Source organism: Erpetoichthys calabaricus, chromosome 14 (assembly GCF_900747795.2).
Source record: "Erpetoichthys calabaricus chromosome 14, fErpCal1.3, whole genome shotgun sequence".
In the NCBI taxonomy this organism is placed as follows: Eukaryota; Metazoa; Chordata; class Cladistia; order Polypteriformes; family Polypteridae; genus Erpetoichthys; species Erpetoichthys calabaricus.
The window spans coordinates 34,194,283-34,214,498 of NC_041407.2; the positions used below are offsets into that span (position 1 = coordinate 34,194,283).

Below are 20,216 nucleotides of genomic sequence, written 5' to 3' on the forward strand. Positions count from 1 at the left end.
AACTCAGCCACCTTCGCCAATTCTACTCCTTTCATCCTCACCATTCCACTGACCTTCCTCTCATTCACACACATGTATTCTGTCTTGTTCCTACTGACCTTCATTCCTCTCCTCTCTAGAGCATATATCCTCCTCTCCAGGGTCTCCTCAATCTGCTCCCTACTCTCGCTAAAGATCACAATGTCAACAGCAAGCTTCATAGTCCAAGAGGACTCCTGTCTAATCTCATCTGTCAACCTGTCCATCACCATTGCAAATAAGAAACGGCTCAGAGCCGATCCCTGATGTAATTCCATCTCCACGTTGAATGCATCTGTCACTCCTACTACAGACCTCCCCACTGTCACATTTCCCTCGTACATATCCTGTACTTCTCTGCCACTCCCGACTTCATCATACAATACCACAACTCCTCTTGAAGCACCCTGTCATTTGCTTTTTCCAGGTCCACAAAGAGACCATGCAGCTCCTTCTGGCCTTCTCTATAATTCTCCATCAACACCCTCAGAGCAAACATTGCATCTGTGGTGCTCTTTCTTGGCATGAAACCATACTGCTGTTCACTAATCATAACCTTCCTTCTTTACCTAGTTTTCAATACTCTTTCCCATACCTTCATGCTGTGGCTCATCAATTTTATCCCCCTGTAGTTACAACAGCTCTGCACATCCCCCTTATTCGTAAAAATGGTACCAGTACACTTCTTCTCCTCTCCTCAGACATCCTCTCACTTTCCAATTTTGTATTACACAATCTGGTTTAAAAACTTCACTGCCATCTCTCCTAAACACCTCCATGCTTCCACAGGTATGTCATCTGGACCAACAGCCTTTTCATTCTTCGTCGCTGTCCTTCCTTCCTTGTTGCTAATCCGTTGCACTTCCTGATGATTATTATATTTACACTCATGATAATTTGAATGCTTCTCGCTAATGAAATTCTAATATTACATTGCTTTTCCTAAGTTACAAATAAAGACATACAAAATATTTATCAACTTGTATGCAAAATTTCATACCACAACAGTTATGTTGAGACTACAAACTGATATGTTTGATGAATCAATCATATAGTACAGCTTATATAACTCATTTGAAATAAAACGCATTTATATTAACATAAGGTGTTCGTTGTTTCAGACTTCCATTTTCCAGTTTTCGGTATTTTAAAATATAATATTGCACTGTATGTGTTAGGAAAACTGGAGCATTGAGACAACAATCAGATACGTGAAAAGAAAATTTGAGATTTTTGTAGTCAGTAAATCATGAAAGTTGAACCTGGGTTTGTGGAATTATAATCAAGAAATAATAAACACCAAACTACTAACATAGCAGATGTGTTTTCTGTAAAGGCCTTTGAAACTGCTGACCCAGAAAACCTCCTTTGAAATAAAGTGGCTGCACAAAAGAATCTAGAATCATTTAAGTTTAATTTGTATTTTATAGTAAGTATAATATACTTATATATAATTAATCAGAGAAAGTGGCATGAAGCAACAACAAATACAAAGGGGTATGAGTGCTGAAACCATCCAATGTACATTTAGTGTTTTGAAGCGTCTTCTTTCATTGTTAAAAAAGTGACTTAAAACAAAGTTTAGATTTCTGAGTGCCTGATCAGACATTGGGCAATCTTCCCACCACCTACATACAGTATGTTTGTATGGATGTGACCACTTATAAAAACAATGTAGTTCTTACAATGAGAATATCCTATAGAGTACTATTACCTATTTTTAGAGTTGTTTCAAATTTAACTGTTTGAAAAGCATGGAACATTATTCTTGACTTTAGAGTTGTAAATTCAGAATAAAAGTTTTAGTGCTATATTTTAGTCAAAAGTGTTGTTTGCTTATGCAATCCACATTTGAATAATTCAAATTTTTATGTTGCACTTTATAATTTTGAATGCAGTGCTACAACTCCAGTATGTTCACATCTGGTTATCTTTAGGTTTTTAAGGATTCTATAAAGGTTATAACTGAAAACATAATTTGTGAAAGAAGTATAAGGCATTTTCCTTAAAGAAGTATGTTTGGATTATCATTTCAGTCTCCACACCACAAACATACTATTGGTGCTGACAATAAAATGAGTTTTATTAAAAACTAGACAAAGAGCCCATTTCGACAACGTAAGATGAAACGGGCATGAGTTTGTGTCAGCAGTGTATGAAGAACAAATGATAAGTAACGAAGAAGTTGTTTTGTAATGATTGTAGTCCGCTTTACTCATTACTGTACTGGCTTGTACTGTTAGTTGATGAATTTTCCAGGCCTATAGTATAATATTGAATAATGAATGTTCCAGTACAATATGGAATAGTAGCAAGTATAAGCACCACAAACCTGATATAGGTGTATTGAATGAATGCATAATTGAATTAGAATGCGTAATTAGGCCTCGAGCTGTAGTCGAAATCGCCTTTCAGGCCTCTAGAGCTTTAATCGAAGTCGCCTTTCTCTTTGAATTTTTGCGGCCATAAATCCGCCTCCTGCCGCGATGTTGGGGTTGGATGTCGGTCTCGTAAGGTTTTTCGGGCAGCTGCGCAGAAGGCGACTGCGCATTTGGCTTCGGATGGACGTGAGTGAGGAGGCAGGCGAATTATGCATTAAGATAATTAGCAATAGTCACGGTAGAAAGCAAAGCCTATTAATACATAAACAAGTCATATTCCATATTCTGGAGTCTTACGTATTTACATTTCCAATTGATTATTTATGGTTTTATTATATTTTGAGAAAAATTTATTTTATTCAGTATCATCCTCTTTAATAAAATCCCTTTGTGCGTCCAGGTGTCCGTGTGTGTGTGTCTTCTGGTGAAGTGCGCATGCGCGGGTCACGGTGCGATGCGCGATATTACTGTCAGAGAAAATTAGAGGCGTTTTACGGAAATATAAACCAGTATTACTGCGAGAGGAAATTAAAGGTACACAATTCATTGATGCATATTACAGCCACATACAAGCCAGTATTACTGTCAGAGGAGATTAAAGGCATATTAACCCCTCCTCGAACCGCCACCTTACCGTGGTGGAGGGGTTTGCGTGTCCCAATGATCCTAGGAGCTCTGTTGTCTGGGGCTTTATGCCCCTGGTAGGGCCACCCAAGGCAAACTGGTCCTAGGTGAGGGATGAGACAAAGAGCGGTTATACAAACCTCCTATGACGAATAAAAAATTTGGACGGCGTTTTCCCTCGCCCGGACGCGAGTCACCAGGGCCCCCCTCTGGAGCCAGGCCTGGAAGTGGGTCTCAATGGCGAGCGCCTGGTGGCCGGGCTTGCACCGAAGAGGCAATGTGGGTCCCCCTTCCCATGGGCTCATCACCTATGGGAGGGGCCAAGGAGGTCGGGTGCAGTGTGAGTTGGGTGGTGGCCGAAGGCGGGGACCTTGGCGGTCTGATCCTCGGCTACAGAAGCTGGCTCTTGGGACGTGGAATGTCACCTCTCTGAAGGGGAAGGAGCCTGAGCTTGTGCATGAGGTTGAGAGGTTCCGGCTAGATATAGTCGGGCTCACCTCGACGCACAGCTTGGACTCTGGAACCAATCTCCTTGAGAGGGGCTGGACTTTCTACCACTCTGGAGTTGCCCCCGGTGAGAGGCGCCGAGCGGGTGTGGGTATACTTATTGCCCCCCGACTTGGAGCCTGTACATTGGGGTTTACCCCGGTGGACGAGAGGGTAGCCTCCCTCCGCCTTCGGGTGGGGGGACGGGTCCTAACTGTTGTTTGTGCGTATGCACCGAACAGCTGTTCAGAGTACCCAACCTTTTTGGAGTCCCTGGAGGGTGTGCTAGAGGGCATACCATCTGGGGACTCCCTCGTACTGCTGGGAGACTTCAATGCTCACGTGGGCAATGACAGTGAGACCTGGAAGGGCGTGATTGGGAGGAATGGCCCCCCCGATCTGAACCCGAGTGGTGTTTTGTTATTGGACTTCTGTGCTCGTCACGGATTGTCCATAACGAACACCATGTTCAAGCATAGGGGTGTTCATATGTGCACTTGGCACCAGGACACCCTAGGCCTCAGTTCGATGATCAACTTTGTGGTCGTGTCGTCGGACTTGCGGCCACATGTCTTGGACACTCTGGTGAAGAGAGGGGCGGAGCTATCAACTGATCACCACCTGGTGGTGAGTTGGCTTCGATGGTGGGGGAGGATGCCGGTCAGGCCTGGTAGGCTTCAAACGTGTTGTGAGGGTCTGCTGGGAACGTCTCGCAGAGCCCCCTGTCAGAAGTAGCTTCAACTCCCACCTCCGGCAGAACTTTGACCATGTCCCGAGGGAGGTGGGGGACATTGAGTCCGAATGGGCCCTGTTCCGTGCCTCTATTGTTGAGGCGGCTGACCGGAGCTGTGGCTGTAAGGTGGTCGGTGCCTGTCGTGGCGGCAATCCCCGAACCCGTTGGTGGACACCGGCGGTGAAGGATGTCGTCAAGCTGAAGAAGGAGTCCTACCGGTCCCTTTTGTCCTGTGGGACTCTGGAGGCAGCTAATAGGTACCGGCAGGCCAAGCGGAATGCAGCTTCGGTGGTTGCTGAGGCAAAAACTCGGGCATGGGAGGAGTTTGGGGAGGCCATGGAGAACGACTTTCGGACGGCTTCAAGGAGATTCTGGTCCACCGTCCGGCGTCTCAGGAGGGGGAAGCAGTGCAGTGTCAACACTGTATATGGTGGGGATGGTGCGCTGCTGACCTCGACTCGGGACGTTGTGGGTCGGTGGGGGGAGTACTTCGAAGACCTCCTCAATCCCAATAACATGCCTTCCAATGAGGAAGCAGAGCCTGGGGACTCGGAGGTGGGCTCCCCCATCTCTGGGACTGAGGTCACCGAGGTGGTCAAAAAACTCCTTGGTGGCAGGGCCCCGGGGGTGGATGAGATACGCCTGGAGTTCCTAAAGGCTCTGGATGTTGTAGGGCTGTCTTGGTTGACACGTCTGTACAACATCGCATGGACATCAGGGACAGTGCCTCTGGATTGGCAGACCGGGGTGGTGGTCCCCCTCTTTAAGAAGGGGGACCGGAGGGTGTGTTCCAACTACAGAGGGATCACACTCCTCAGCCTCCCTGGAAAAGTCTATTCGGGGGTTCTGGAGAGGAGGGTCCGTCGGATAGTTGAACCTCGGATTCAGGAGGAACAGTGTGGTTTTCGTCCTGGTCGCGGAACAGTGGACCAGCTCTACACCCTTAGCAGGGTCCTGGAGGGTGCATGGGAGTTCGCCCAACCAGTCTACATGTGTTTTGTGGACTTGGAAAAGGCGTTCGACCATGTCCCTCGGGGAATCCTGTGGGGGGTGCTCCGGGAGTATGGAGTACCGGACCCCCTGATAAGGACGGTTCGGTCCCTGTACAACCGGTGTCAGAGCTTGGTCCGCATTGCTGGCAGTAAGTCGAACCCCTTCCCAGTGAGAGTTGGACTCCGCCAGGGCTGCCCATTGTCACCGATTCTGTTCATAACTTTTATGGACAGAATTTATAGGCGCAGCCAGGGTGTTGAGGGGGTCCGGTTTGGTGGACTCAAGATTGGGTCACTGCTTTTTGCAGATGATGTTGTCCTGTTTGCTTCATCAGGCCGTGATCTTCAGCTCTCTCTGGATCGGTTCGCAGCTGAGTGTGAAGCGGCTGGGTTGGGAATCAGCACCTCCAAATCCGAGACCATGGTCCTCAGCCGGAAAAGGGTGGAGTGCCCTCTCGGGGTTGGGAGCGAGATCCTGCCTCAAGTGGAGGAGTTCAAGTATCCTGGGGTCTTGTTCACGAGTGAGGGAAGAACGGAGCGTGAGATCGACAGGCGGATCGGTGCGGCGTTCGCAGTGATGCGGGCTCTGCATCGGTCTGTCGTGGTGAAAAAGGAGCTGAGCCATAAGGCAAAGCTCTCAATTTACTGGTCGATCTATGTTCCTACCCTCACCTATGGTCATGAGCTATGGGTAGTGACCGAAAGAACGAGATCGCAAATACAAGCGGCCGAAATGAGTTTCCTCCGCAGGGTGTCTGGGCTCTCCCTTAAAGATAGGGTGAGAAGCTCAGTCATCCGGGAGGGGCTCAGAGTAGAGCCGCTGCTCCTCCGCATCGAGAGGAGTCAGATGAGGTGGCTCGGGCATCTGATCAGGATGCCTCCTGGACGCCTCCCTGGTGAGGTGTTCCGGGCACGTCCAACCGGGAGGAGGCCCCGGGGAAGACCCAGGACACGCTGGAGGGACTATGTCTCCCGGCTGGCCTGGGAACGCCTCGGGATTCTCCCGGAAGAGCTAGAAGAAGTGGCCGGGGAGAGGGAAGTCTGGGCATCTCTGCTCAAGCTGCTGCCCCCGCGACCCGCCCTCGGATAAGCGGAAGAGGAAGGATGGATGGATGGATACCGACGCGCACGCCTGTATTACCACCAGAGAAAAATTAAAGGTATATTACGGACGTACAAGCCAGCAGACATACAAGACAGTATTACTGTCACAGAAAATTAAAGACACACAATACACGGCGGCAGCCGAAGAAGAACGGTCAGCTCAGCAAGTAAACATCAACAAAAGAAAGGCTGAAAGAAAGAAAAATATGACCAACAAAAAGAATGAGGTCAAAGTCCCTTGCCATTTAATATAGACTGTTCCTACTAATGTTTATGCACTACTGTTCTAGCGCCCGTTATTGTAACGGGCTAAATGACTAGTTTTTTTAATATACGTTGTCAGATTTTTGATCTCTTTTGAGATCCTCCCCAACTGTGCTGCATGCCAAAACGTGGTTGATGCATCTGTCAAGGGTTGCTTGCTCATTGCCAAGGTAACGCAGTTCACGGTGCCACCAAGGCAACTGCAAGTTCGTAGACTCCCCATGTAACACATCTGTCACCCGAAGGTTAATGCGGGGAATATTCTAACTTGATCACTGACCTGACCCCTTCACTGCTTGTTTGTTGTATCTGTGTGTATGGAAGTGGTGGCTCCCATTTGAATAAATACCCTGACTCTTCCTGTTTTGATGGGAATAAAGTTGGTTTTCTTGAAGCCTTTGGACTCAGCATCTTCTCTTGGGTATAAGACAGTGACTCAAATTCCACAATGTATATATATCAGTAGAGTTGCATTTTGTACAAATTTGGTATATTCCATCATTGATTACATTCATAAGTCAAGCTTTTTTGTGCTTTACTGGCTTTCCATGCATCAGATAAAATAAAAACTTGTATGTCTTCTCAGAACCATGAGGGTACATGGGTTTAAAATTTGTGTGACCCTGTACAACTTGCAACAAACTGTTTGATTAAAGTGGATTTAGAAAATAATTATACAAAATAACTTTAATTCACAATTCCCATTCCAAAAAATCTAATGTTCATTTATTTTTATATGAAAAGCATATTTTTACATTGTAAAATAATTTTTCTTAGCAAAATGAAATTATAATGTATGTCCATATTGTCACATTTTAATTATATACATCTACTGTTCTTAACTCTTTTGAGTCTTCAGAAAAGTGATGGAGAAACCTGAAGTTAATCCTATTACATAATGAAATTACATGGCTTCTTTCTTAGCTCGCACATCACACATGCTTTTGATATAGACAATCTTTAGCACTAGGAGATGAAGTAAATCTCTGTTTTTTTAATTTGTGCAATGGACACACTTTTAGAAAACATTTAGAAAATATTGGAAGTGAATGGCCAAGTGAATGTAGTACAGTTTACTACTGTATTGTTTTGAAGGAGGAACCAAATTCCATCTAATTAAATGAGAATAAAGTAATAAAAGCAAAATGTTTTTACCACATTGAAAAATTAAAAAGGTTACAAAAACACTGTTTCATTTGTTAAAAAAAAGCAGTAACTAGCTTTTGTAAATGCAGAAGGATCGTGAGACTCTGCTTTCACAATCTGTACTCATACTGAAAATCAAGATCAAGAGAGCTTTTGCCCTTCTGCTCCATGGGAGGTTTTTGGCCTCCCTGACCTTGCCTTAGGACACTTGCATTATGGTGTGATAGGTGTAGCACCCCAGTCAAACTCCACACCTGCCACTGTCTCCGGAGCGGGTTGCACCTGAAGATGGCTTGATTTCTTAATGCCAGAAGTGAGAGCCCCATGGGGCTCCCACTCCCGCCTCACTGGGTGAGTGAAAAACCTGTAAGAGTAGTGGTATTTCACTGGCACTGCCCCATTATCACGGGCGGGGCTGGGGGCCTTCCACTTATTCTGTACCTCTCATCACTCTTTACAGTGCCAGACTAGAGTCAAGCTCATCAGGGTACATCTGGATGGTTATGGATGGCTCCTAACCATCTCAACAATTATTATTAATAAACACATTATATGAAATACACTAGGCGTCACATATAAAATCATGTCAATACACAGCTCTTTACTCAGTGTTAGAACTGCAAAAAGATACTGCAGTGTGACAGAATCAGCTATCAGGATTTGGAATCGGCAGCAGAAAAATCCAGACATACAGTAGATTCTCAATGTGGTCTGGGCTGTAGATCTAACATGTGGTAAAGTAAATACAGCCTTTAGCCACTTGTAAAAACCCTACAGAATCAACCTTTTTCAAGATTTTATCATACATCTTATTATTAAAATCACCTATTGAAGCTGCTTTTAATCCTTGATAAAATATTGATAAACCACTCGCATGATAAATAAAGGTGGCTTGTTGTCATAACCAGTTTAATGTAATTATTATGAAGGTAGTACCTGTGGCATTTTTGGCATACACCCTCCTAAATATTTTGTTGTTTGTGCTTGCATTGGTGACCACTAATATTAATAACTATATTTTTAGTGTAACCAGAAGTTTTATTGCTGGATTTCTTCATGTATATGAATATTTAATTCTTATCTTCCATATTAATTTTGCCTCCCACGTTTTCACTTGTGCCAGTTTGTGTTGACTAAATGTGTTTACTAAATAAATGAATTAAGATAAAAATGCATAAGTGATTTGTTCACTAAGGTGCCCTTATCTAATACTAGATTATGGCTGAACTCTTCAAAACATTTAGTGCCAAAAATTTGCAATATGGAAGGGAGAGGGGTGGGGGCTTCTTTTTTTACAGCACTGTGTCTTTAGTTTAAAAAAAATTGTCAAAATTGAATGTTTTATAAATTTTTACTTAAAATTTTAAAAGTTTGTTACATAAATTATGTTTGGGGTTTTCTTGGTCCATTTTTCATCTTACAATCTTCAATATCTTATTGTAGTTGAATTAATTAAATATGCTTTTTTTGCAGTTGGGGCTCTTGAGGAATTTATTAAAGAGCATCTTAATAATCCAGGACTCTCATTTTATTTATGTAAGTATGCATGAAATATCTTCTGACATATATCTAACATATATATATATAATATAAATAATTGATCGCCTGTCTGTATGTCTGTTCACTTCTCACGAGAGAACTATTTTAAGGATTTAGATCAGGTTTTTTTTCTATAATTTGCTTGAACATTCCTGTTGATTTTGTGACTTCTTTCATTGGGCTAAGTATCATAATTCAGTTGCAGTACTGATTTATTTGCTTGAATCCGAGAGAGGTTGCAGGGGGGTGGGGGTGGGGCCCTCCTCACTCACACGCCAGCCTCCGTTTGAGACAATCTATCATTCGCCACGTGTTGGAGCGTACTTTTCCTCCACTTAGCTAGCGATACCTGTTTGTTCAACAGACATTATCATCTACATATTGTTAAGGAGTAACATTTGACGTTTTTTAGAGAGAGATCAGGGCTACATGTGTTTTATAGGGTAGCTGCTAATTGCCAGAGATATCACGGCCACATGCTTTTCTCCTCACGCGGGAGATGCTGTCCTGCCAGAGCTGAACACAATCAGATACTGTGCTAATGTTTGATGTTGGAGCGGACCTACCTTCTGAATGGCCAGAATTAATTTTTTTTTAAATTGATTTTGAAAGTTTGTCCTGTTTCACCACTACTTGGACAGAGCCTTAGGGGACAGCTAGTTTCAATATAAAGTGAAATAGAGTATTATTTTATATATGTTTTTCATGAAGGTATTTCTGTACATCAATTCTGTATTTCAATTCCATTACAGCCAGATTTAGAATAAATTCAAGATCCATTTTGAAAATGGTTTTGCTGCATTTTTTTTTTTTGATTGCCATAACATGACTACCTTAAGTTCTTCCCTACTTCTGCACCCATTTAGCAGATCTGCAATGAATAATACCTAAACAATCTTTACAGAGGTTTTCAAGTTTTTTGAAGAAATATTACAGGAATATCATAGATGGTAGTTACTTACCTGGCCAGGAGGCCATTATAATGGGTGCATGTGTTCCTGTAGTACACTGATTGCAACATTCCTCTGGTGGAGATCTCATATGGACACCCAAAGATTTGCATGAGAGTTGTAGTGAACAGCCCTGGTGTGGACCTTGGGTGCTGCTGAGAAGAGGCTCCCCTATCACTTCAAAGTTGTGCTTAACCTGGAAGTGCTTCCTGGCTACAACAGGGATGGGCCAGAAATACCAATGGGTTCATCTTAACACTAGAATTACCAGAGCCTATGAAAAACTTTGTAAATCCGGCCCACCTTAAATCCTTTCGCACCTCTTCCTCAGCCTCTTTTGTCTTGTAAATGTGTCGATAAGCCCAAGCAGCAAGTAGCCTGCTATACCATCCCCCCACCGCCGCAGAACGGGCAAGAAGTTCTCCCAGTTCCTGCCTTGATATCTGGGAGTGAGCTACCTAGAATTGTAAGGGGAAATAATTTCATGTGTGTTCTTTGTCTATAACAGTCTATGTAAACACATCATATAAACAGAAAGGTGTTTCATGTTTTAGTAATAAATGACAAAATGTAGACATGAACTGTGTAATGTGTGAAGGCTGATGGCCAAATATCAAATAAACACTTTCACAAAAGTCACAAGTACAATACGACAGCTTCCGTGGTGCAGCGGTTAGAACTGTCGATTTATAATCCAGAGGTCGTGAGTTCGAAACCAGCCCACCCCCAAATTTACTGATTTGAGTAGTGAGCTACTCTTATTGTTAATATTGTACAATAAAAACATGCATTTGATTTGTGTCTGTAACAGCCGTTGTAAATTTAAAGTACTTGTAAAAGTTCATGGATTTTTTTTCACTTTTAATCTCTCAGTCGCGCTCACAATACAACACCCACCCCAGATCTGACGCATTTAGTTTTTATCTGAAACTGAGAATAACTGTAGATCTGAGTGGTGTTTTGAGTACAATGGAACTGGAAATTCTCTGATCTGGAGGGATAAAATCTGACACACAAACGCTGGTGAATCTGCCTTCTTCGTATCTCACTGTCACTTTAATTTTTTTTATTCAGTTTTATTGAGTGTTCCTGCTCACGCTGAATTAGTATGCATCTTATGGTCCATGATGTCAAAGCCACACTTACAAAAAAATCAGAGACATAGGTATATATGATATTTGGAATAACGCATTTTATGACCAGTATAGTACATTTTGGAAAACATTGTGGCACTGATGCAACATTATTCGTGTTCATTTGCATGCCTTCTTGCGGTTGTAATCGGTGACCACGGGTCATCCTTCCTGCATTTACGACGTGTACCTGTTGCTATGTACACACTTCTCTCTATGCTGTGGTTCCTATTACACTGAAGGGACTGGGGAAGCGGCGGACATGAAACAGAAGCTTGTTGATGTTACATCCTCTTTTGCTTTATCCATCGCCTTTCCTTGTAAGAAGCGACGACAAAATTCCTCTGCAAGGTGAGTAAAAAACACTCTTCTTTTCTCAGTGGCCCCCTGTGCATGCCTTGTACAGTACATGTGCATTGATCACCGCCTAGTCAAGCGTGTTATAGCACAAGCAACCAGCCACCTGCATGCTCCTGCTCGCACTGAATAAGCTCACGCCTTCTGGTGCACGATGTCAATGGCGCACCAGGCAAAAATGAATGAAAGAAAAATATGTGACATTTTGAAGAAATCATTTTATGACCTGAATAGTACCAATCAGAAAACATTGTCGCACTAATGCAATATTATTTAAAAAGGTCTTAGTGTTTTCACAGATACAAAGCCTAAAACTGTTGAGTATAACTTTGGTAAAACAAATTTTGAATAGATGTGGTAAAGTCTTAAAGGGATAACCAGGAATAAGCTTTTAAGTGTGGAGGCAGTCGAAGAGTAGTGGAACAGGTTTAAAGAAGTTTTTCATATAATGCCGAATAGGTACATACCTAAATTTGGAATTAGTAGGAAATTAAAACAAAAAAACACAAAACTCTACAGTTGGTTAATAAGGAGGTGAAAAAAGAGTTGTACATGGTTAAAAAACGGCTGACAACTCTAGTGTGAATTGAAGGGCATATGAGAGCATGAGGGCAACCATTAACACTAGAATTACCAGAGCCTACGAAAAAACTTGTATATTCGGCCCACCTTAAATCGCTTCTTAAATCCGTTCACACCTCTCCGCCAGCATCTTTTGTCCTCTAAATGTGCTGATAAAAGACAAGCTGCCAGCAGCCGGCTATTCCATCCCCCCACCGACTTAGAACGTGAGCGCACTTTTCCCAGCTCTTGCCTTGATTGATTATCTGGGAGTGAAGTGGAGTTTTACAGTGGAAATAATAGATCATTATTCTAAAGTAATCTGTGTAAACACATTGTTAAAACAGAAACTTTTTCATATTTTAGTAATAAATGTTACAAAATGTAGTAGGCATAAACTATAGAATGTGTAAAGCCCAAGTTCCAAAGATCAAATAAACACTTTCACAAAAGCTTCAAGGATGGTACAACAGCCTCCGTGGCGTAGCGCGTAAAGTTTGCATTTTAGAGCACAACAGCTCTGCTGCCTCACAGACAATGAGTTCGATTCCCCGCTGGGGATGAAATGTTGCTTTTTTTTTTTTTTTTCTTTTTAACCTCAAACGGACATAAAATTTATAAATTGGTATGCACTGTCAGTTAATGAGATCGTTATATTTTCATGTGGGATGCTCCTTTTAAAATATTTTTTTAACAATTGAGACTGCAATTAACAGGAACAACTGTCCTTATAACTGTTATTTTTAAGATCCATAACACACAGACAGACGAGCACTGCATAATAGAGAGACAGACAGGCAGAGATATATAAATAAACAGGGAAGGCACATGCACTGAAAGAAAAAAAAAAGATCAACGTGCGTTGTTCCTGCAGCACTGAATGAGCTCAGGCGCTCTAACATCACCCCTCCCCCCGATCTTACTTAGAGAGTCAGATTCACATGTGATTTTTACATGTGAAGAAGTACATAACCTACCAGTAGTAGCAGGAACTGTGAAGGAGTTACTGTGAGATTTAAAAATTGGAGAAGGATAAGTACTGCCTAGGTTAAATAGGCTGAAATCAAACAAATCACCTGGACCAGATAATATTTATCCTTGGGTACATAAGGTTAGTGAATACATATATAAAACCTTGATGCAACTTTTTATGAAGTCACTGTGCACTGAGGAAATTCTGAAGTACTAGGAAATGGCAGATATTACCCCATTATTTAAAAAGGATGATCATATTCAAATAACTATAGGCCAGTATGCTTAACATGCATCACAGTTAAATTAATGGATTGAATTTTTAAGGATAATAACAATGCTTTTTACATGTTTTTTTGAGAAACAATGTAAAGCTAAGGGCGCTACGAAAGCTAACTGAATGTTAGGTTATATAACAGGATGTGTAGAATACAAGTCAAAGGAGGCTATGATCAAGCTTTATACCACACTGGTGAGTCCTTTCCTGGAGTGCTATGTGCAGTTTTGGTCTGTGAGCAACAAAAAAGGCATAACAATTAGGCTGATTCCAGGGGATTATTATGAGGAACGATTAAAAGAGCTGAACCTTTTCAGTTTAAGCTAAACAAGATTAAGAGGTGACATGATTTAAGTGTTTAAAATTATGAAGGGGAATTAGCACAGTGGATCAAGACTTACTTTAAAATGAATTCAGCAAGAACACAGGGACACAGTTGGAAAGTTGTCAAGGATAAAATTTCACACACACATTAAGGTATTTTTCTTCACACTGAGAACTGTCGACACATAAAATAGGTTACCAAGTAGTGTGGTAGGCAGTAAGACTTTAGGGACCTTAAAAACTAGACTTGATGCTCTATTGGTAGAATTTTGTAGATAGGACTAGTGAGCTTTGTTGGGCTGAACAGCCTGTTCTTTCATTTTTCTAAAGAAAATGAAGAAGGCAGTTGTGCATTATCACTGGTATTGGTGGAGTAATTATAATATATTTGTTACTGGGTGTCAAATATACATATTATAAAGCTCTGGAAATCTGCACAAACTCAAATTTATACCAGCCTGGTCAGCAATGGAAACTAAATCTTGCTGTACTTCTTTATATGCACTTCTTTGTGCCTTTGTAAATGTTAACTTTAGTCAATATACTAACAATCCAGTTGTTCACCAATCAGTCAGAGTATCTTTTATCTTTTGCTCCACTACACAATAATCAATATTTCAGCCGTCTTAAATATACACAATATTTAATCTTTCGAAAATGCTGGGTATTAAGACACTAAAAGAACTGTATAAAGATATTGCAGTTGTATCTTATGAATGATTGCACTTCAAATTTAACATACCAGCAACACAATTTTTCTACTATTTTCTAATTAGAAATTTTCTTAAAAGAAATCTACCTAATTTTGTAGAGGCAATACTGATCAGTCTTGAAGTCTAAGACAGCATCTCAACAATATATTCAAACATCTCACAGAATTTATCTTTCAATGATCATAGGATATGGTGTGAAAAGGACCTTTCAATTAACATCTTAGAACATGAGTGGAGTCAGCCTTACATAGAATTCAGTCAGCCTTACATAAAAATCAGTCTTCAGCTTGCAAGTTTTTCCCCCAAGCTCCAGCATCTCTAGGCCATGTTTTGGGAATGTGCTAAATTAACATAATTTTAGAAAAAATCTTTTAATTCATATCAGACAGCCTTGATGTCACAATCACTCCTAACCCAGTATCATCTATATTTGGTCTGCTCCCAGACAAGCTCATAGGCCTTGGCTTTCATCTATTTCTCTCAAGTGGGGGATGAACTCTTCTTCTGTTAGGTTTTGTTTTTCCCTTTTTTCTTTTTTTAAATTAAAAGATTGATTTTGAACTTATTTGTTGTATAATTTCTGAAAATTGTATATGCTTGATTGTACACTGATACTTTATTGAAATAAAATTTAAAAAAGGTATAAATGGGCCTTGTCTCCCCAAGTAACAGAATTATCCCCCACAAAGCAAAATAACTTGGACTTTGCTTAACTTAAGTCAATGACAGCTGTAATATGTGTTCTTTCAACATTTTTGTCAGTTGTTCTATAGAAAATAAAATGCTTGTATTTCTTAGTTTAACACTAGAATCCCTGATGTCTACGAAAAAAATCGTAATCCTTAGCCACCTTAAATTCCTTCGCACCTCTCCATCAGCGTTTTTTGTTTTGCAAATGTGTCAATCAGCACAAGCAGCCTGCTATCCCATCCCCACACCGAAAAGCTGATGGTCTCCCAGTTCAAATCTCTTTATCTGGGTGTGAGGTGTCTGGAGTTGTATAGGTTAAATAATATATTGTTATTTGGCATACATACGTTTCATGTGTGTTCTGTGTCTAAAACAATCTGGGTAATTGTAGGATGACAGGAAATGTGAGGCAAGACATGTTGAACACATAATTAAAACAGAAAATGATTCATCTTACTGTACTATTGACAAAATGCAGACGTGAGGTGTATAATAGGTGAGGACTGAAGTCTAAATATCAAATAAACACTTGCGCTTTTATTCAAGAATATAACCAAAAAAAAGAAAAAATCATTCAATTTACATGTTGCTGTGAATGAGTTAAAAACCCAAGCTCTAATGTCAATTGACAGAAAGTTAATATGTCTTCTTGGATGGTGCAGAGGTAAGAGCTGCTATCCTATAATCAAAGATTGCATGTTCAAGTCCAGGTGCTCCTTGTTTTGAGTAGTGAGCTGCTATTATTATTACTATAACTAGGGGGCTTCACCCCCTGCTCGCTTCGCTCGCCAACCCCTGTGTTTGGTTTTCCGGATACACACTTTTAAGATTTTTTTTTTCTTTGAATTGTTGCTATTTCATTAGTTTCACTTTTATTTCAAAACTTCTTTAAAAACAATATTTGAAATCTTTAGAGTCCCAACATGCTGAATCTTTTAAATGAGGGCTGTGAGACATGTGTTTAATGACTTTGCACCATAATTCAGGATAGGTTTCTCTGTTTGAAATTTCAGCACAGACAAATCGATCCACATCATCAGCAGTTAATAATTTTTTTTGCAAAGTAACCAATAAATGCATGTGAGGTAAACCCCGTTTTTGAAATTCTTTGACTTAAACTTCAAAGCCTTACAATATTGACATACTTCAGACACATCACCTATGTCCATATATTCGATCTCAATTCGCCTTTTCGTTATTTCTCCGAGTAATAATTTCTCCTTGTTTGCAATAATGCGATGTTTACTTTCTTTGTTTTGACACTTTCATTTATTTCTGCTTTCATATTCTGTATCTTGCTCTGCATGTCTTTTGAATTCCACTGTTTTCATTATCTCTAACCTGCTCTACATGTGTTTGGCCCCCTTGTTTTTTAACCTCTTTGTAACATTTTACTTTGTTTTATACTCTGTCTTCTATTTCTGACCTCGCTTTGTCCTGCAATTTTTTCAATTTCACCTGGTCCGTGATGATTATTTTCCCCTTTTTAGAGTAATAATTTCCTTTTGTTTGTGCTAATGCGATCTTCACCATCTTTTTTTTTTGATACTGTAGCAGCCTCTGCATCCAACTCGAAAAGAGAAGTATTAAAAAAAAAAAAAAAAGACGTAGTAAAGTCTCACAAAAGTTTTACTTGAACAATCAAGAAAAAGAACACCGATTTCGTATCCCCAAACACAACTTTCTAGCATCCTCACCAACCCCTCCTCCCATCCCGGGACCCCCCTCCCCCTTACAGCATCAATCAGTACCCCACTGTCAGTCTTCTGTGTTGTACTCCGCCCTCCCTCAATCGAACCTAACAATCGCTCAAAAAAAAAAAAAAAAAAAGGCTTCAACCTGCCTGGGATGCTACAATACTTTCGAATTCTATTGCTTTCATTATCTCTAACCTGCTCTGCATGTGTATCGCGCCAACATCTTTATGAAGTTCTACTTTGTCTTTTAATTCTGAGCCCGATTGGACGTGCATTTTTTTTCAATTCCACTTGTTCCGGGCTGATTATTACTTTCCTTATTTTCTGAATTTGCACCTCGATTATTCTTTTTCTTTTTTGCATTTTTTTTCTCTCCAAGCACTTTTGAGTCTCTTTTCTCCGCGCTGCTCTTTCTTCTTTGCTTAGTCTTCGATGTTTTATCTATAACGTATTGTCCTTATACACTCTCTATGCGCTGAGAGCCCTGGATCTGTGTGTGCTCAAAGCCTTGACATGACTGAGTGTTTTGCTGCCCGTGGTCTTATTTGATATTGGTTGAAAGTAGGGCGTGTCTTTCAAGAATCTCATGTTCTACATCCCCGCGAAGCGATCCCGAGTCAATCTCTTGGCACAATGTCTCATGTTTAAGGTCCCTACGAGACGCTCCGTGGCCAATCTCTTTCGTCTCGAGGGTCTTTGAAGATCACGTCTGGTCTCCCTAGTCACTCTCTCTTAGGAGTTTTTTTTATAATAGAGAGTGTGGAAATAATGAAAAAAAGAAGCTCCACAAAAATAAAGTTTTGGGGACCGTCCCCGTATATTGTCCAACGGACAAAATAAAGCAATGAAAAACGGTGTAAATGATCAAAAGTACTGGAATTGGTAACATTTGAATAAGTTCATGAAACAAGATGCCGTTTAAATACAGATGGGAAATGATTACAGGAAATGGTTGGCAGGAAATGACATTGAATTCAGGAGCCGGAAGTGAAGTCATCTATGGTGGCCGGACGTGATGTCAATGGCAGGCGCCGGAAGTGACGTCATGGCGGCAATTTTGGAACCCAGAAATGGATGGAGTTATTTTTCTTCAGTTTTTCTGTTGGGAGATCAAGAGATTCAAGTAAGTACCACGTGACAATCCCTCGTCTCGCGATGTTTCACTCACCTTTAGGGATTTTTACTGCCTCCTAAATGCACATGTGTGACATGATTCAACTCCCCCCCCAGCCCAGACCCATTGGGTTGGGCGACCTGCACCGAGAGGTTGTGGGCACTGGAGAGAGCATCTGAGTTGGCATGCAAGGAACCTTTATGATAAACAACACTAAAATGATAAGGTTGAAGGTCCATAAACCACCTAGTGACTTGGGGATTAGACTTCCAGTGAAGGAACACTGTAAAGCAGTATGATCCCCAACCCAATAGGTAGTACCTTAACTGCGTGATAGCGCATTTGATCGCCAAGGTTTCTCGCTAAACCGCAGCATACCTGGTCTCCCTGTCCAGAAGTTTCCGGCTGAGGTACATAATGGGGAGTTCAGCACCGTCAACGCATTGGCTCAACACGGCTCCTAATCCAGTGTCCAATGCGTCGGTCTGGAGTATGAAAGGAAAAGAAAAATCAGGAGATTTTAAAACAGGTGCTGACGTAAGGGCCAATTTTAAGTCACTGAATGCAGTATCAGCCTTGTCATCCCATACTACTTTTAAAGGTGCTCTTTTCTTTGTTAGATTAGATAAGGGAGTAGCAATTTCAGAGAAACGAGGTACAAAATGGCGATAGTAGCCTGCTAAGCCCAGAAATGCTTGAACCTGCCTCTTAGTCATTGGACGGGGACAATTTATGATGGCATCAATTTTGGAACATTGTGGTTTAGCAGTGCCCCCACCCACCAGATAGCCCAAATATTTGGCTTCTTTCAATCCAAAGAAACATTTCTTAGGATTAATGCGAAATCCAGCTTGTGCCAGTGTGGAGAGCACAGTTTTAACCTGCAATACATGCTCCTTCCATGTGCCGGAATAAATGACTACGTCATCCAGATAGGTGGCACTAAATGAATTGTGGGGCCATAGCAGTGTATCTACGAGATGTTGGAAGGTTGCTGGCGCCAAACCAAAAGGGAGAACCGTGTATTATCAATGTCCACTTGGAGTACTAAAAGCGTTTTTTTCTTTAGTGGAGGCCGTTAAAGGAATTTGCCAATGCCCTTTAGTCATATCAAGAGTAGTTAGGAATTGAGCGTTCCCAAGTCAATCAAGTAGATCATCCACTCACGGCATTTGGATACACATCAAATTTAGAGACCTGGCTAAGTCGTCGAAAGTCATTACAAAACCTCCACGACCCATCCGGCTTAGGAACTAAGACAATTGGACTAGACCAGGGGCTATAACTTTCTTCAGTAACCCCTAATTCCAGCATTGTCTAATTTCCAACTCTATAAGGTCTTTCTCTGACAATTACCCCCGGGTCAATGATGATTTTTATGCTCAATCAGAGCAGTCCGTCCTGGTAGTTCGTTCACTACTTCCGGTACCGACAGGATAGCCATTTCTAGGTCCTGTTTTTGTTCCAGGGTCAAATCAGGTCCGAAATTAAGAAGAGACTGTGATATGAAAAGGGAGCGAGGCTGGCCGGAGGAGGGATCAATTTCCCTCTCCTTCCACGGCTTCAGCAAATTTATATGATATACTCGCTCACTTGGTTGACGATTTGGTTGTTTAACCAAATAATCTACGAGTCCTTTCTTTTCCTTAATTTCGTAAGGGCCTTGCCAATGTGCCAATAATTTAGAATGGGAAGTTGGAACGAGCACCATTACATGATCACCCGGGACAAATTCCCGAATGGTGGTGTTTCTATTATAAAAATGAGACTGTGCTGCTTGAGCTTTCTCCAAGTTTTCTTTTAGTATGGGCCTAATTTTTTCCAATCTATTGCGTAATTGTGTGATATATTCAAGTATATTTGAGGTAGGAAGCACCTCCTCTTCCCAAACTTCTTTTAACATGTCCAATAGCCAATGGGGTTGTCTTCCATATAATAATTCAAATGGAGAAAAACCTGTAGAGGCCTGTGGGACAAATAATACGAGAGGGAGTAACTGATCCCAGTTTCTCCCATCCTCGCTTACTACTTTGCGTAACATCTGTTTTAATGTTTGATTAAATCGTTCCACCAACTGGTCTGTCTGGAGGTGATAGACCGATGTTTTCAGATGTTTTATCCTGAGTAATTATGCCACCTCC

The 20,216-nt window shown here is 41.3% G+C and overlaps 1 protein-coding gene across 1 annotated transcript in view; it reads left to right on the forward strand.

Moving 5' to 3' along the window:
- The window catches only part of LOC114664900 (tether containing UBX domain for GLUT4), a 233,585-nt gene that overhangs the window by 185,016 nt on the left and 28,353 nt on the right, over positions 1-20,216 (forward strand). The window contains exon 5 of the mRNA XM_028819213.2: positions 9,222-9,284. Within this exon, the coding sequence (XP_028675046.2) occupies positions 9,222-9,284 (63 nt within the window). The remainder of the gene's footprint in view (positions 1-9,221; positions 9,285-20,216) is intronic.